This window comes from Plecotus auritus (assembly GCF_963455305.1).
Source record: "Plecotus auritus genome assembly, chromosome: 1".
Lineage (NCBI taxonomy): Eukaryota > Metazoa > Chordata > Mammalia > Chiroptera > Vespertilionidae > Plecotus > Plecotus auritus.
The window spans coordinates 25,304,497-25,322,952 of NC_137770.1; the positions used below are offsets into that span (position 1 = coordinate 25,304,497).

Consider the following 18,456-nt stretch of genomic DNA (forward strand, 5'->3'; position numbering starts at 1 on the left):
TTACATGTCAATAAAGCTGTTATTTAATAATGAGGAAAGCCCTGTCCAGTGTGGCTCATTTGGTTGGGCATTATCCCATGCATCGAAAGGTTGCTGGTTTGATTCCTGGTCAGGGCACATGCCCGGGTTACGGGTTCCATCCCCAATAGGGGGCATGTTTCTCTTTGTCTCTCCCTCTTCCTTCCTCTCTCTCTAAAAATCAATTAAAAATATATATATTTAAAAAAGAGAAAAACTTGAATGATAAAATGGGTCTACTTCATTTAAAATTAGATACCCTAGACATCTGTAATAATGTCAACAATAAAAATAAAGTTAAAAATAAAATAAAATTAGATATCCTATCTTAAGAATTCTTTGGTTATTTATTCAGGTCACACTTGACTTTAAATACATTAAAAATCAATATTAATTTGTCTGATGTCAGGAATAACTATTTGAATCAGAAAGAATGCACATAGCACACTCATAGATCTATGATTATCTGTGATGGGAAATCTCACATATATATATATATATAACATATATACATATGTTATATATATACATATATGTTTTTTTATTTCACGATGGAAGAGAAAGGAAGAGAGAGAGAGAAACATCAATGGTGAGAATCATTGATTGGCTGCCTCCGGCACTCCCCCTACTGGGGATTGAGCCCACAACCCTGGCATGTGTCCTGACCGGGAATTGACCCGTAAACCTCCTGGTTCATGGGTGAATGCTCAACCACTGAGCCACATTGGCCTGGCAGAGAAATATTTTAATTAGACTGTAAGCTCCTACTAAATAGAAGCCCTGTCTTATTCATTTCTTTATCCCAGCACCTAAAAGAAATTGTTTTATTTTGTATCAATGAATGAATGCCACTGGACCAAATGCAAGACTCTTCCTTAGTTATACCAGAACAATGCAGCATATCCTTTACCTTAACAAAAAAAAAGGCAAAGGGAAAAGATGACATTCTCTTTTTACTGGGGCTGGGAGGAGCTGACACTGCAGGCTGCCTTTCATTTTCTCACTCACCTGCCTTTGCTGAAGAGGGACGAGACAGTTTCTGGCTATAGATGTGTGCAGCACTCTGGAAAGAGGAAAAGGGGCCAATGGTGTAACTGCCTGATCGACAGCGTGGCAGGCCAGCGGGGCTTGGTACGTTCTGTGTCCCAGGATGTATGGAGGGAGAAGCACTGTCAGGGACTGTGCTCAGCAACACTGTTGGCTGGTGAGGCATGCTGGGGATGGCTGGAGGAATCTGAGATAAAGAAGTTTGGTGACCAGGCCCTGGTGAGAGGTCAGAGGTTGTAATAATAGATGACAAATGGGTGTTGGGAACTTTCTGCAGAAGAGTAGTAGCAGGACCAGAAAAAGAAGCAGAGGAAGGATTGGTAAAGACTAATTTAGTCTCTTTTTCTGCTGAAGTGGTAAGTCCTATTAAAACAAAAACAAAACAAAAAAAAATAGATCATTTTAAGAAAAACTGATATATAATCACAATAAAGCATGACATAAACATATTTAAACATCAAAATAATCTTATCATGAAACAGAAATCATGAAAAATACAGACTTTAGTGAGTATTCATCATGAATTTAATAAATTTTGCCTGCGGAGATAACCTGGCAACAGAAAGAGTTTGCTTTTAGTTCTTTTTCAGAGCTGGAGTTGGGACTAGCTCCATTAACCAGAGCAGAAGTTTTACAAATGTTAGCAGTGGTCGGCAAACTCATTAGTCAACAGAGCCAAATATCAACAGTACAACGATTGAAATTTCTTTTGAGAGCCAAATTTTTTAAACTTAAACTTCTTCTAATGCCACTTCTTCAAAATAGACTCGCCCAGGCCGTGGTATTTTGTGGAAGAGCCACACTCAAGGGGCCAAAGAGCCGCATGTGGCTCATGAGCTGCAGTTTGCCAACCACTGTGTTAGGGCATCAGACTAAGTTTCTGGTAGTGACAGCTAACACCCTCCTTCGGCTTTTCAACCTTCTAGAAAAGTGCTCAGAATTTCTAAACATTAAAGTGAGAAATTCCTTGGAAGGAAAACAGGTTCTCAGTAGATTAGAGGAAATTCTAAGGGAAAAGGAAGAGCAAAGAAAAGGAACTTCTTTGGGGTAATGTCTCATGCTCTCGAATCATTTAATATCTGAGGACTTTTTTTTTCCTTTCATGGATTTATCAGTGAGCAGCAAATCTATGTGGTCTGAAGTCACTCACGAGATAATTTATCAGAGTGAATTTCTGTTGCCTGTTGCTGTTTGGGCTGCTTTATTTTCACTTCTTCCATTGTCTCAGGGTGATCTGAAATAAAAGATAAATACTGACCAAAATACTGACCTGAGGCTCTCCTACTAATGCTAGGGTGTCGCTACATATACTTTTGTTTACAAAAATATAACACAACTATAAATCAATCCTAGGAACCAATCCTACCTCAACCACACTTTTCCAAGGATGGCCAGACCCACTTCTCTGTAGAGTGGGCAACCAACCAAATGATTCCCAATGATCCCCAAGCCCAGCTCCTGCTAACTGAACCAGGAAAAGACATTTAAATCCAAGACAGCCGTCCACCGACTGCCACAATCTAGGACATGCTTGGAAAAGAAGATAAGGACAGTCAGATGCCTCTGCCAAGAACTCAGACTACGGGAACAAGAGACCAAGCAGGCTGGTGGTACCCTCTGGAACAAAGAGGTCATAATTTGTATGGAGCAGGGCAACCACCAAGAGATAGAAAGAACAGCCCTGATATTTGCTGGCAGGACACCTAGATATTACAACAGTTATGTATCTTAAACTCCTTGGCTTTACTTCAATAAGCTAAGTGAGTTTACTTGAGATAGGTTGATCAGTATATTCAACAACAAAATAAAAACTCTAATAAAATAAATTTCCACTCTAACAAATTTGTTTTTTTTTTCTGCCACAGATTACTGAAAAAGGACAGCCAGAACTATTCATATACTTAGGGGAATATTCCATAATCTTTCTCAAGGGCTAGGCTCATAGCAAAACTTACAAAAGGACATTTTACAGGTCATCTTTCAGAATGAAAGAATTAGGACACATGAATTCTCCTCTCCATCAGCCATGGTCATACTATCACACATTTGTGTGCTCATGTTTGAAATGAGTCCAGAAATCATCAAATGTCATAATGGTGTTTCCTTGGTTGAGGCATTCCTTTTGCCCCTCTGGTGGTTCTTCTTTTTTTTTTTTCTTTTTGCTAATCCTCATCCAAGGATTTTTCCCTCCCATTGATTTGTAGAAAGAGTGGAAGGTAAAGGGAGGGGAGAGACAGAGAGAGAAACGTCAATGTGAGAGAGACACATCGACTGGTTGCCTCCTGCATGTGTCCCAACCGAGCTATGAGACCTTGACCAGAATCAAACCAGACACCCTTCAGCCCATGGGCCAACACTCTAACCACTGAGCTGAACCGGCTAGGACATCCTCTAGTTACTCTTGATAGGTATAGACAGGTATAGATCTTTTTATATAAAGGCAGTCCTTAACACACAAACTCCAGAATTTCCAAGGACCCATTTATACAAATAGGTATAATGCTGCCAGTACATTTTGTTAGGGCTTCCCCATTACTGCCAGGGGAGAAGTTAAATTCTGAATTGCAATCTAGGCCCTCACCTACTTGGGTTAACACACTTTTCTCTACCCCAACCTCATTATAAGAACTCGCGAGCCTCTCTTCCCCAACACTTCCACCAACCTTCTTCCTGTATTTATTCCTCCAACTTCATCCAAAGACAATAAATGTTACATAAAGTAAAGGACTATGACAGTCCTGGTCATTGCATACCTACAACTATCACAGTAATAGATGGCAAATAACAGATGCTCAATAAAAATATTTAGAAGGAGTGAATGAACAGATGAATAAACTAGTTTCAGGACTTAGGTAAGTTAAGAAAGCTCAAGTAGAGGACTGAATTCAGAAGGACATCTAGTAACAGAAAAATTCAGTGATACAGTGAGCTAAATAGGCTTTCGTGGACTAGCCTCAGAACCTAAAAGGTTTTTAAAATATTAACACTGCTTTTCTGGGGAAAACAAACTCACATTTTAAATGGCCAATTATCATGGCCATTTCCACATTAGGCTACGGTAGCCTAAAGAACAGGAAAAAACTCCACCTTTGAATCTGCTATTTAACTCCTTGACAAAATTAGTTTATTGAGTACTGTATCTTACTAGTATACTTCCATCTAAATTTTAAATGAATCTTACATTTAAAGCACAGAGCTCTGTTTAGAACAGAATATCACTGCTACTTTTTTAATCACGTGATGCAACCTAGATACTTTGATCCACATCAATTCTAAAATCCCCAATCATGGAGTTCCCCAACACTGAAAACTTTTAGAAACATGTGGAAACATTTTGGGTTACTACAATGACCGAAGAAATTTAATGAAATTTACTGAATGGGATTAAGAATATTAAATCATCACTAGGTATGGAACAGTCCTACACAACAAAGAATTATCCTACCCCAAATGCCAATGGTTATGAGCTGGAGGAAGCAAAAAAATGTAACAAAAGTGAGATATCATTAGGCGAGGCAGAGAAAAAGATTAAGAGCACATGCTTTGAGTCAGGCAGGAGAAGGTTCAAACTCCTGCCCCACAGCATGGCCAAGGGCATCCTTGAGCAAGTTACTCAGTCTCTTTTGGCTTCTGTTTTCTCATCTGTAAAGAAGTTTTATAATAGCACCTACTCCATATGATTTTTGGAAGTAAAAAAATAAGATCATGTCCAGCAGATTAACAGGATCTTTCACTAAATGTTGGCTATTAATTTGTCTTGAAAAGCTCTCTGCTGTTAATTATCATTAAAAAATCAGTTCCTGTCCCTCTTCTGCCTTTAGCACAAAAATGTAATGTAATGCCTCCTTATCCCCTATCTGGCACTGCAAAATGTCACCACCGTGGTGTCTATCATTGCTTAGACAGCACGTTATTCTTGGCTCTCTTTTGCATATCTTTTTTTTCCACTTCTTCTTCTTATTTTTCATGAATTAACCAACATACTTACCACCCTTTGCTCCGCTATCAGAATAACTGTTGCTGTTTTTAGAGCCTTTGGAGTGAGTCCCTAGGAAGACGCTTGCAGACTTGTTTTTTTGGGTATAAAAAGTCAACACCTCCTCCAGTTCAGCCTCACTGAAATGAGGAGAGAAAGGATGGTCAGAACTGGAAGCTGTTCTGGAAAATCTTCCCACCAGATTTTATTACGAAAATGGAGTAAGCTGGAGAATGGGAAAATGAAAAGACAAGCTGAACACTCCTGACTAATAGATGGTTAAATACAATATAAGTAAAGCAATCTAAAAATTTCAAGCTTTATTCCTTCCACAGTAAATTTTCTAGATCTGCACTGTCCAATATGGTAGCCACTGCCTTATAAGTGACTATTTAAATTTAAGGGGTTAAAAGGAATAAATTTAAAGATTCTTTTCCTAGTTACACTAGCCACATTTCAAGTCATCAGTAACTACAACACAGACAGTTCTATTGGACAGCCATGTTCTAGATCAGGGATCCACCAACTAAAGACTGTTCTAGATCAGGGATCCACCTGACCAGCAGCCTGTTTCCGTATGGCTCCCAATTAAGCATGGTTTTTCTATTTTTAAAGAATATGCTATAAAGACTCCATGCAGCCTTCTTCTCTGGCCCTTTACAGTCCGCCCACCCCACTTCTGGGTGATTGAGGTATACTCACTAAAAGAGCCACTTGACATTTGGTCTATGTCAGCACAAAGGAGACCCACCACTGTAACCATGGAAGAGTTCCCTGACCATCTATACAATGAAGGAGAACGAACTAGATGTTCTCTAGGTCACTTCAAATACTGAAATTATATGCACCTTATGAATACCCACAAAATGAAAGTATAAGGAAATAGATGAAAGCCCTTAAGATCCTTCCAGTGCATATGTTATACATAGATTTTATAACATCTAGAGCAGCCTCTCACTGGCTTTTTTGCATTTTTTCCCCTGGAGCCTGGCTATGTTCCAGATAAGAAGCCTTCAAATGAGCAAAATATTCCTGCATTCTTTCAAAGAACCTATATCCTGTCTTCAGCACACACTGTAATGACAATCTAAGAAATGGCATCTATGAATTTCAGGGTGAACCCTAAGGTCTCTGAAGTAGCACAAGATAAAGGCTTAAGTAACTACCAAAGACCTAGAGCGGAGGCTGCCTCTGCCTGTCAGTGTTTTATTTGGCTTTCACAGGTTACTGACAGGGAACGGTGAAGGTTGGTCAAAATACAGGCTTGCTTTATACCTCCTATCTTATCCTCTGCCCTCTTCATAATTTATGTTTCCCCGCCTGACTCCTGCAGGTGTTTGAATTCAACAACCCTGACAAAGGCATCCATGTACCACCCAAGCGTAATAAAGGAACTGACACTAGCACCTATTCCCACAATCAGCATTTAGTCCACAATCAGTAGTAAATATACTTTATCTCCAAGTCTATATCCCAGCTAATAGTATATATAACTCAATTTGACTCCCAAGTTAGGTCTAGTAGTGAAATATACATCACTTGTTTTTCTTTTCTTTTTTATATTTTAGGGATTTTTAAGATCCCTAGGAGGAACTAGAAATTAATCTTTTTATTTTAAAGGAACCATTTTCTGAACATAATCTAGTGTTTTTTCTTCTCTATTTTTATAATGTTGATGTGACAAACTGTTTCTTTCTTTGTTTCTATACCTGCTTTATCAATCAAATTACTCAAGACCCAAGAATGTCAACAAAATAACTACAGGATTATGAACTCCTAAAAAATGAAGTGTTTGCTGTGTGTTTAAGCACATGATATTGAGGCTATGATTAGGTCTACACAAGGCATTAAACACAGACCATACCATGCTGGTGACTGATAAACCACCATCTGATTTAACTTCACAAATCAACCGAGAGTTGATTTTTCTACTGCTTTACTCCCCACTGTGACTTTGATGGTTGAAAACTAATCAGTGGGGTTATATAGATGTTTTATCTTTTATTTAAGTGGTCTTATAGAAGTCTGTTTTGTTTTAGACAAATCATACACAATATAAATACCTTTGTTACCTCTTCCTTTGGAAACACATTGTAAATGGACAAAATGGCCTGCTAATTTATATCAAGGTGGAGAGCCAAATGCTAAAATTTTCAATCCCTAAAGACTAACCCTAAGCATGAAGGACTTGTTCTATTTTATATAAATTAGGCGTAACCCTCACAGTGCTGAGAAATTGCCAATTTCTCAGCCCACTTAATGTAGGCAAAATTTGGTCATCTCTCTGCATCAGTAGGCCAGGGATAAATTCAGATCCAGTAAACACTAGAAGCCTCTAACTTCAACTTTCCAAAGGGCTCTCTCAGCACTTTGAAGGCTGTCTAGAAATACAGCCCAGATAACCAGCAGCAGTGTTATGATAAACTAAACCATGACAACAGCAACATAACTGGCTGAGATATGGAGAGGCCAAGCCTAAGAAACTCTTTTTTTCCTTCTAAGAGTGATTTTATTCACATCCATATATTAGGAACAAGGGAATATTGGGAATTCAATGGGCGTATGGAAGATGGAATAGGAGTTTTAATTCTTCAAAAATGTCTTCTACCTTGCTTGTTTGATGAACTCCTGAAAATTTTCCGCATTCACCCCATCTTCCTCTTCTTCCTCAAGTTTCTTCTTCGATCTCTTTTCAGCCATCTGTTCTGTTTCCTACCCAGTCCCCAACCCCCACAGAAAAACAACAAGATAAAACTGACTCCTGATAAATGCAGATTTCATCATCTGGTTTCACAGCTTAGTAAAGACATTTAATTCCTCTATGGACTTCTGCCACCCATCGATATGATACATTGCTTTCTGCCATTATTTCATGAAACACTGTGAAATTTCCAAATAAAAATTGCAGAATAAATGTAAGTTGTTATCATGTTTTTACTTTCTATTCACAGAGCCCACTGAGAAAAGGGCTTTTAATATAAAGCACTTTACTAATGTCTGTGGCCATACTTACAGCTTCAACAATATGAAAACAGAAACTGCATTTTATTACAATTAGGGAGAAGAAAAATAGGTCTTTGAAGATACTCCTATATCAACCAGCACCCAAACTGAATAAATCCTTCATTTATACAAGACATACCAAAATTCTGAACAGATCTGGAAAAAATCGTGGGCTATGGATTCAGTTATGTTAATGTTCTGCCAATCATTCCACGCATCTTTTAAAATGCCATTTAGATTTTCAGGCCTCAGCTTTTCCTTTTGTAAAGTGACCATATTGTCTTATAAGCCAAAAAAAAAATGTATTTCTAAAGCATTCTGAGACCCTTGGATAAAAGATGCTTTACAAAGTAATCTAACCAAATAATGTATTTCCTGGGCTTCACTGTAAAATGATGCCACTGGTTAAATGTTCTAGAGAACAAAGTATAACTCTCTCAGGAAAGAAGACTGTAATTATATTAAATCCACAGTTCAAATTAGCTCTCAAATAGTCAATTCACCACTGTCTACAGCAGGGGTGGGCAAACTTTTTGACTCGAGGGCCACAATGGGTTCTTAAACTGGACTGGAGGGCCGGAACAAAAGCATGGATGGAGTGTGAACTAATATAAATTCAAAGTAAAGGAGCGGAGGGGAGAGCGAGAGAACTGGATAGAACAGCCGGATCCGGCCGCGGGCCGTAGTTTGCCCAAAGCTGGTCTACAGGCACCATCAGGACAATGCAAATTCACACAGCACAGGAGTCATCACAGGTGCAACAGTGCTCGAAAGGAATATGCCTTGTGGTAAGAGTTAACTATGGCCACTGGGGCCCTCAGAAGTAATAAATAAGTAGCCTTTCAGCCCACCTGGGTTAAGGAATGAGGTCTTGCTCCCTGTAATGGTCACACATGGGATAATGAGGCTAGAGAAGAGAAGAAAGACCTGCCAGCCAGTGGGACAGAGGCTTCCAGCCTGTTTCTGACCGCGCGCGGCAATCTAAAGCAAAGACTAACAGATAAACCACCTACCTTGTTGTACACAATGATAAAGTCACCCAGCTGATGGGCCAGGATTCTCCTGCGTTCCAGAAGTGCCAATCGTCGGCTGGGTAACACCATCCTCAGTGAGTGCTGGAGGTTACCTGATGCTCGCTTGAGGAAACGAACCACTAGCTCCTATGAATTAAGAGTCATTGTCGGGGGAAAGCAAGGATTGTGCTAAGCAACAGAAGGCAAGCTATCAAGGGATTATACAACAGAGAAGTGAAAAAAAGCAAACTATACATTTCAACAAATAAGACCCAGCCCTAGCTGGTTTGGCTCAGTGGATAGAGCCTCAGCCTGAGGACTGAAAGGTCCCGGGTTCGATTCCAGTCAAGGGCACATGCCTGGGTTGCAGGCTCAATCCCCAATAGGGGGCATGCAGGAGGCAACTGATCAAGGATTCTCTCTCATCATGGATCTTTCTATCTCTCTCTCCCTCTCCTTTCCTCTCTGAAATCAATAAAAAAAAAAATTAAAAAAAAAAAAAAGACCCAGAGCAAACATGTTAGGTGTAGGAAGGATACATAAAGACATGGATACACAAAGGAAATGCATTCTCTTCTCTTAATAAGCTGGCAATTGGAAAATCAAAATCAATAATTATGCAATAAATAGCTGTAAAACTACCATAATTCATATACAAATAGTATTATAACAATTTAAAGTGCAGATTTCACTTCTAATAGGGTGATCAGAGAAAGCTATTTAGGGAAAATGGCATTCAAAGACAAGTTGTGGAAACAAAACCATAAGAGCAGATGAAAATATCAAAGGTGAGAAGGTAGAGAAAGAATATAGAAATAGTCATGCTTAGAGATATGTGGGGGGAGGGGAGGATCAGAAAAACAACACAAAAACTACCCAGATCACACACACAACCCCATGGTAGAAACATCATAAATGCAGAAAGAAACCCAAGAGAAAACAATGTCATGGAAATTGAGGGAGGAAAGGGTCCCCTGCCCAAAGCTTCCAAGAGGCTGGAGCTGGAAAGAACCACGACCAAGACGTGGCCCTAATGGAGCCGTATGAGATAATACCAAAATCATACTCAGCAGAGAAAGGGGAACAGAGGGAGAGAAAGAGCTGTTACTGTGCTTGAAAGGTGATGTGTTTTTTTCTGTCCCGGGGATAAGGAAGTCTTTAGAATTAAGGATTGGCAAGCAGGGCACAGTGGAGGGTCATTAAGGGGAAGAAAGAATGCATCTCACTTGAATGGAAGAAAGGATTCTGAATACACACCAATCAGAATCATTCATAACATCATAGATGCTTCAAAGAAATATTTTGCAAGGCCACACGCCTTAAAGATTGTTGTTCCTTCCCTCCTCTGCCAAACGCAATGAAATTGCCTTAAGATGACAGATGTTGGAACCGTTTATTGATATGCCTTCTGTGAGTTATGTAATAAAGAATCTCTAACCCTAACCTGGACTAGAGAGACAATTCTACACCTACCTTCCTCATAAACAAGACCACTGCCACAATCCTCAGGGAATGGGTTAGGGTTTGCTTCCTAGATATATTTTCACAAATAAATGCACAGAACTGGTATTAAATTTTTCAGTGATGATCCTAAATATTCTTGTAAAAATCACCATAGAAATCCTGCGTGAATTCCTAGCCAATAGTTGAGTGGTTATTCTCTTCCGAGCTATTTTTTTCTGCTTGGTTTTGTTTTTTTCTATTTGATTTTGGTTCATTGTCCTTTGGTGCCAATTTATTCCAGTATAAAGAAATAGCTTCATAACTAGAGGGTTGGGTTTCATAGCTCTACTCTGCTCCCTGTACATAGGGTGGTTTAAGCTGTTATATTAAAACATTCTTTTTTCACAGTGGAGCAGACAAACTGACTCTCAAAAAGGCAGTTTCAATTTTCCACTTGGAAAGAGCAGAGCTAACATTTTCCACTGATGGCTGAGAGATTATTCACAACACACAGGGTTTTATCTCTGGGTTGCAGTGGCTTCTTTAAATTCACAAGTTGTTTTCTGAGCTAGCCATCATGTTTTTATAATAAGCTGGGATTACTGTATGCCTTTTGAATGTGGACAATTGGAAATTACAGTAGGGACACCAGTGAGCTGGACAAAGGATGCAACTTTCTAAGACTTAAAGGTCCCTCTCTTTTTTGGTGACAGATCCCTGTGGTTAAAATGGCTACGGAAGGGCTGTAGCTTCTTCCAAAAACATTGACTTTGCCAAATAAATTTAAGTTCATTCTGATCCAAAAGGAAAAACCTTGCTAGAATATTAAATTCTAGGCATGTTCAAATGACTGATACACAGTAAAAATTATTACATGTTTGTTTCCAGTAATCTAAGAATTTTATAAAGTTACAACTAGTGAAGAAAAAATGTTAAAATGGAGGAGGTTACACTCTCAGAGGGCCTATGATAAAGTGTTAACTTTCAAAGCGCTAACTTGACACCTCAGGACAGAAAAATAAATGCCTTATGACTCATGGAAACAATGGAAGAGCAAATAATGTACCATTATAACTTCAGGGTTCTAGTTCCAGTTTACCACATACAAGCTGTGGGACACACAACAGGCAAGTTATCTTCCTTCTCTAGATCTTTGTTTCCTCATCTATAAAATGGGGATGGTAGTGCCTCCCTCAGAGAGTTAATAAAACATAAACTTCCTTGAGAAAATATTCTAATTGTTATTCTTTTTCGAGGGCTTTGCACAGGACCTGACATCTACTCAGCAGTCAATTTCCATTTCGGAATGAAGTAAATTGATGTCCCCAACACATAAGTATAATGAATATGGCCCCAGAACAAAGATTTACTTCACATTAAAGTAAAAGAAATCTATACACTAGACCTGAAATAATTCATTGACCAGAAGAATATATTGCTCTTTACCGTAATAGAAAAAAAAGGGAGGGGAGAGAGAAAGAAAAGGGAAAGTGAAAAGTCCCAACAGAAGAGCCTCACCATCTGTTCATCTTCCTTGGCAGCCCAACTGGCACTGAACGTTTGACCTCCGCTGTCTTTCATCAGGCGAATTTGGACATGCTGGAGATAGGCAGAGAATGCTATTCGGGCCTGCACTTTGCTATAGAAATCCAAAACAGCATACCGTTATGAGGCAGAATGGTAATCTAGCAAATGTGTACTTGCCTCTCTCAAAGTGGCTCTTGAGGCTCCTTCTAGTAGGATAGCTAAGAAAAATAAAGCCCACAAACCATATAGTCACTGAATAAAGATTCCTTCTAAAACAGTACATGAGATTTTTTTCTATTAAAAGAATTAGAAATGGAGAATCCTATTTATTTTTCTCATTATTTCCACAAGGGAAACTCAAACAATAATAGAAAATCAGGTTTCCTACATACATATGTATCTTTGAACTTTTTAAACAACTTCCTTGGGAAATGGACAGGAAAAATATTGAATCTTCACAAGAGCCTTTGTATTAATGTAGAAAAGTTTTTCTGCTTTGGAGGCCCATAAGAACATACTTACCAGTTAGTGCAAAAGTATGGCTTTTGCTATGGCAACTAATATTTCTGGTGTGCAAAAGCCTCCAAAGCAGGAAATAGATAAATCCTACAAAGGAACTTTTGAGACCAAATTTTAAGGTCATGCTTTTCTCAACTACGAGACGAGAGTGGCAGAGGCCCAGAACAAATGAGTGAGGGCCAACAGAGTTTGGCATAGACAGGCTAGGACAAGCCCAGATGTTCAGTGGGAAAGAGAAACCCTCACATGCAGGACAAAGCTCCTCAGCGCCATCGCCGAAGAACCCACCTGACGGCTGATGGGTGGTCTCGGTCGGAGACCAGGAAATCTGGTAAGTACAGTGTGGCAGCCTGAGGAACCAGAGAGACACTGATGATTTCCACTTCGGCGGCTAAGTGCAGCAGCTCTGTTTTCTTTCAGGGGAGATTTCGGTTACTTCAGCTGATCGGCCTTCTGACACTCTAGCCAAAATTACATCAGCGAAGATTGGGGCCCAACACAAATTTTGTTTACAATCCTCACACATGCAATCACTGAGTGCTTTCTACTCACTGTTCCTCCAAGGTTGGGATGAGGGGCTCGTCCAGAGTAAACTGGAAATCCCAGGAGGGTCTAGGTCTAGCTTACATGTGTGTGTTGGAGGGACTGGAGGGAAAGGGAGTCAAGTTGAGGAGTAGATTTGCTTTGGAGAGTTTAATACATAAGATCTTCAGAGCATGAAATATAAGAAAGGCTACATCTTTGTTTTTAATAGGGATAGTCTATGGGAGTATAACATGACATTGAAAAAAATAAATTTATATTTCCAAGTGTTTCTCAACAAAGACAACAATTATATTCTTGTTCACCTGGGGACCACATGTCACTTTCCCCTCAACCATTCCCATAGCTTTACCTCCACAACAAATTCCTTTCAAATCAAAGTAAATCAATTTTGGTCAACGAATTCACCTGCAATAATGAACTAGAAATAGCATGTGTCAGACACCTCCAAATTTAGCAGAATAGCCAGTTTTATTGATTAGTCTTTTAATGTTAAAACATGAAGGTCTTTGGATAAGGGAATTATTGCTTAGAAGATTTCAATTATTTTGTTGCAAATCATTGTCGAAAATCAAATGAACAAGTACTGAGTTTTCTGCCCTTGTTAAAGAGATGCGTAGGATGTTAATCCTGAGTTTGCCCCTAAGGTATTAGATACATTTGTTAGCTAGTCATTTGAAACAAACAAACAAATAAAAAGAGAAAAGAATGAAAACCACAATGATTTACACCAAAGAAACCAAAAACAAAAGCCTATGTGGATCCTTAGTATAAAAAATAGTTCTGGCCAGTTTTGCTCAATTGTTAGAGCATCGGCCTGTGGATTGAAGGGTCACGGGTTCAATTCCCAGCAAGGGCACTTACCTCCATTGCAGGTTCAATCCCCGCCCCCGCTGGTGCTCCAGCGGAAGGCAACCAATCAATGTGTCTCTCATGTTTCCTTCTCTCTTTCTCTTCCTCTGTCTTCCCCCCCTCTTCCCTCCTTTCCACTCTCTCTAAAAATAGCAGGGGGGGGGGCGGGGCGGGGGGAGAGAACCCTCACTCCTTGGGTGAGGATTTAAAAAAACTAACAACATAGGAAATGCTATCAAGATGTGAAAAAGTCTTATTAGATTAAATATATACATATAACTAGGGGGTTGGGGCCTGGAGTCTTGAATCCTTGCCATGGACCTCGCCCAGATTCCCAGTAGCCACTCTGATGCCCCATAGAATGATGGGCAACTCCAGAAAATAGTCTGAAAACCACTAATTTATATGAATGCACACTACAATTACAAGTTTACTGGCTGAAAGTGAGGTCCATAAGATTTATGAAGAAATAATTATACCCATAACCGCTAAGTAGAATGTTATTGCTGGAAAGGACCTTAAAATATAGACCAGTGGTTTTGAAAAGTTCTATTTCAATTTTCCCCCTCCAGAAAACACAGTTTGAAAAACACTTGTCTAATCCCATTCTCTGGCCTAACAGAAAAGGAAAAGGCGTGGAGAAGCCATGATCACACCGCTAGCTGGCAAGCACTGAAGCCAGAGCCCAGGTTTCCTAACCAAGTTCAGTGTGCTCTTTACTAATGAAACTATTCTCATTCTCCAAACCTTAACTCTATCCCCCCATTTCCCAAACCCCGATATCGCTCTCCACCCCTGCAGTACTAGTATAAGGACTGACCACTAACTTAGAAAATAAAGGCCGGCATGCATAATACCTAAACTTCCTTCCCCTTTAACTTCTAACCACTGCATTCATCCCATAGTGCTTCCATTCTGACTTCCAGGAAGAGATACCCCTCCACTAGCCTCTGCCACCTTCCTTTAGGACCCTTTTCTATCAATATAGCCATTTCTGCATTCCTAATCCTCTGCCCATAAAATCCTTCCCTTAGTCTATAAATAAGCTCCAGAATCCCTACCTGTTAAAACTTTTAAAATCCTTTTTCTTGGCTTGCTCTCTCCCATGCATCCTCACCTTCCTTTCATTGCCAAATCTTCAGAAAAAGTTAGTTCACAATTGCTTTTTTATTTCCTTAAATCACAATTTCTCTTCTATCCACTCTATCCATCCCTGGTCATAAATGCAGGCATCTCTTTTCACTTCCATCCTAACTTGAGCTGTCTGAAGCACTCTACAGCTTGAAACTCTTATAGCTTTTACCATCCCACACCCTCCCAGTTCTTTGCCTAACTCTCTAAGTGCTATTTCTTGTCTCCTTACTAGTAAACATTGGTTTTCCCAGGGCCCAGTTCTCTTCCGTTTTCGGTTGTCTATGCTTGCTGAACTAAACTGAATTGGACAAGCACATCCACTCTGAAGTTGTTAACTATCAACTATACATTTCTGTTGAACTCTGACCTTCAAAGCTATATTTTCTATCTACTGGACATCTTCATCCTGGAGCACTTTCACCTCACTGTGTCCCAAATAAAACATTACTTGTATCATCAAGCTAACTCCTATGCTCCTTATACTGACTGATGGCATCACCAAGTTGCCAAATTTGGAAAAGTCAGTCTCTCTGGAGTTCTCACATCTATAGAGACCAAGCCCTGACAATTTTAACTTGCAAATTTCATTAAGTCCATCCCATTCTCTCCATTCCTATAGCTACTGCTCTGGTCAAGGCCTTCATCGTCCTGGCTCTGGACTACTGTTAACAGCCCCCAAAACTCACCGCTCTACATTCAGTTCCTCTCTTACTGACCACTCTCCCACAGTGCAATCAGAATTTATTTGCTAAATTAAGATCTGACCACATCATTCATCTGCTTAGAAATTAGCATTTAAAAATCAAGTCCAGGCTCCTGTTTGTCTCATTTCTTACCATATCCTTCTCTCCATGACTTAACTCCACTTCACATGACTTACCTCCTCCTCATCATTCAGGACTCACCTCAAAAGTTACCTCTTTATGTCCAAACACCAATCTAAAGAAACCCTCTGCCCAATTACACACTAACACCACACCCTGTTTTGTCGTCTTCATAGCACCTCCTCCTACTGCCTTAAATTACCCTGCCTCTTTGTCTACTGTCAGCCTTCCCCACTAGAGTAAGCTCTAGGAGCCTGAATGGTCTCTCTCCATTGTAATACTATGCAGCCTAGCACAATTCCTAGCAAAGAGCAGGTGTTCAGCAAATACTGTCGAGGGACTGAATGAATTTTCTATCACACCTCTGTGTCTTTATTTCCTCTACTAGCACTTCCACACTTAGTTGGTATCTCCCAAACCTCCTGAAATCCTACTCATTATTCAAAGCCTGGTTCAAATATTGCCTCCTCCCTAATGTCTCTCTAGCCTTCCCAAGCAAGACCAATCAGTCCTTTCACTGTGTCCTAAGAGGACTCAATCCATGTTGGGGTCATAGCCCCTGCTCTTTAAGTGTCTCCATACTGAATCATGAGCTGCTTGAGCTCCTTGTGTTCTTAGTGCCTGACACTAAACCCCAACAAGTATTTGTCCGGCCAATGAAACCTGGAATTGTATCATAGCTTTATATCTTGGACAAGCCACTTCTCTAAGACTCAGTTTCATGAATAAAAATATCATATCACAGTCATTACTTCACAGTACTGTAAATAAGAGATGAAAATGGCTCTAAAGCCACCAGCACGGCACCTGGTACACATTACAAGTTAGCTGTTATCACTTTTACTATTATAATTACAAAGGGTACATACCTAAGATTGCCATTCTCTTGCAGAATCTGCATCAGGTTAAATTTAGGCTCTGGTTCCTGAGTCTCAATTTTGCAGCAGTGTTCACCTTTATTAGTCCATTCGGAAACTTTCATGGCATTTTCTTTGGGTGAATTTTCTACCGTTGCGTTCAATGAGGAAGTGTATTTGGCTTGATTTTCTCCAAGGGACCCTGCAAACTCTTCCTGGGAAGCTTCCGGTTCTTCATCTTCATTGTCTAATACAACTTCTTCCTCCTCTTCACTCTCTGTCTCAGTTTTAACATTCATTTCAGCTTGTTGGGTAATCACTAAATGCGAAGAATCACTAATGTTGCTGAAAAAAGGATTAAAATTTCCTCTCTCCCAATACCTTCCTTTTATCTTTTTAGTAAAAACCCATAACTAAGTAACACACAAATTAATAGCATGCACACGCCACTCTCCAATCTTATATGTTCTAAAAGCCTAGTAATGACTTTCAGTAGTTGATGTTTCTCATCACAATACCAATGGTTCTCTCACAACTTAAGGCAAAATAAGATCTTAGAAATCTCTTAGAGTGTGTTAGAGGTTTCTGAAGGGCACCTTTCATGAAGGTACAAAGAGCAGGGAATAGCTTTCTCTCCTATGTTTATTCTTTATCCTTCTCCTTCACTGCCTTGGAAGGCCTATGAGAACAAAGGCCAAATCTTTTTTATTTACCAATGAAACCCCAGTGACTAATGTGCCTAAACCAGCTGCTCACCAAATGAAGGAAGGAGGAAAAGAAAGAAAGTCAATCAGTCCATTAGTCAGTGACAAATGGATATGGGAGCATCTGGGAGAGAAAGAAGTTCCACTTTGTCTGTTCATGTTTAAAATATTTACAGCATTCAGCAATGTCAATGGATAAACTGGATTTAATATTTAATCATAAAAAAACAACAATAATGCTCAGGCTTCTATTAAACTTAAGCCAATGCTATTTCTAAAGTATCAGATATTATATGATGCTGAAATACAAGCAAAAACCTAAATGTATGTGCTTCACATGTTCAATACAAATGTTATAGAAGATTTAAAAACATAATCATTTTGAAATCCAGTTTCAGAGAAAAAGGACTATACAAAAAACTAAGTATATGTGATCAGGACGGTTCTGGTTCATGGAGTAGTAAGAAGCTGATTAAATGAGTCAGGCAGGGTCAGATACTGGACTTTGGTGAAAGCTCACCAGCACGTACCTGGGTACTTTGCCCTCGTCCTCAACTTCCCACTCCGTCGTCTACGTTTTCGCACTTCCAAAGACAGGAGCTTCCTCTCATACAGAGCAGCATGCAGCCTCGCTTTTGAATTCATACTCTCTACCTTCAATTCCGGTGCTCCATCAGTAGTTACTCTATGGGGAAAAAAAGCCTTCAGAAAGTTCCCTCCTTTATTCTAAGGCTAAGCTTGACAGAAATCTGTAATGGTGATAGACTGGGCACGCTCGGTAAGTAACTCTAATGAATTCTAAAAGGTCTGACAGATGAATTGAAATGTTGAAATCTACATTAAAATTTCCCTAATGGCCTGTCTGAATTTGTTAAATATTCTGAACAAAAATATATCTGAAGACAATGTTTAAGTATTTTTAGATATTCAGTAATACTGGCTATTTATTGCAGAGATCAGAAAATGCTACCCAATACTTTATACCTTAAGAACAAC

The 18,456-nt window shown here is 39.4% G+C and overlaps 1 protein-coding gene across 10 annotated transcripts in view; it reads right to left on the reverse strand.

Moving 5' to 3' along the window:
* TTLL5 (tubulin tyrosine ligase like 5) overlaps nucleotides 1–18,456 on the reverse strand; it is a 257,649-nt gene that overhangs the window by 140,670 nt on the left and 98,523 nt on the right. For 8 of the 10 annotated variants that reach the window (XM_080661710.1, XM_080661709.1, XM_080661706.1 and 5 more), the window contains 8 exons: nucleotides 17,991–18,145; nucleotides 16,769–17,075; nucleotides 12,019–12,139; nucleotides 9,058–9,204; nucleotides 7,650–7,753; nucleotides 5,054–5,181; nucleotides 2,216–2,299; nucleotides 1,027–1,428 (listed from right to left, as the gene is read on the reverse strand). In XM_080661710.1, the coding sequence (XP_080517836.1) occupies nucleotides 1,027–1,428; nucleotides 2,216–2,299; nucleotides 5,054–5,181; nucleotides 7,650–7,753; nucleotides 9,058–9,204; nucleotides 12,019–12,139; nucleotides 16,769–17,075; nucleotides 17,991–18,145 (1,448 nt within the window). The remainder of the gene's footprint in view (nucleotides 1–1,026; nucleotides 1,429–2,215; nucleotides 2,300–5,053; nucleotides 5,182–7,649; nucleotides 7,754–9,057; nucleotides 9,205–12,018; nucleotides 12,140–16,768; nucleotides 17,076–17,990; nucleotides 18,146–18,456) is intronic. The other 2 variants (XM_080661711.1, XM_080661713.1) reach the window with 2 other exon arrangements.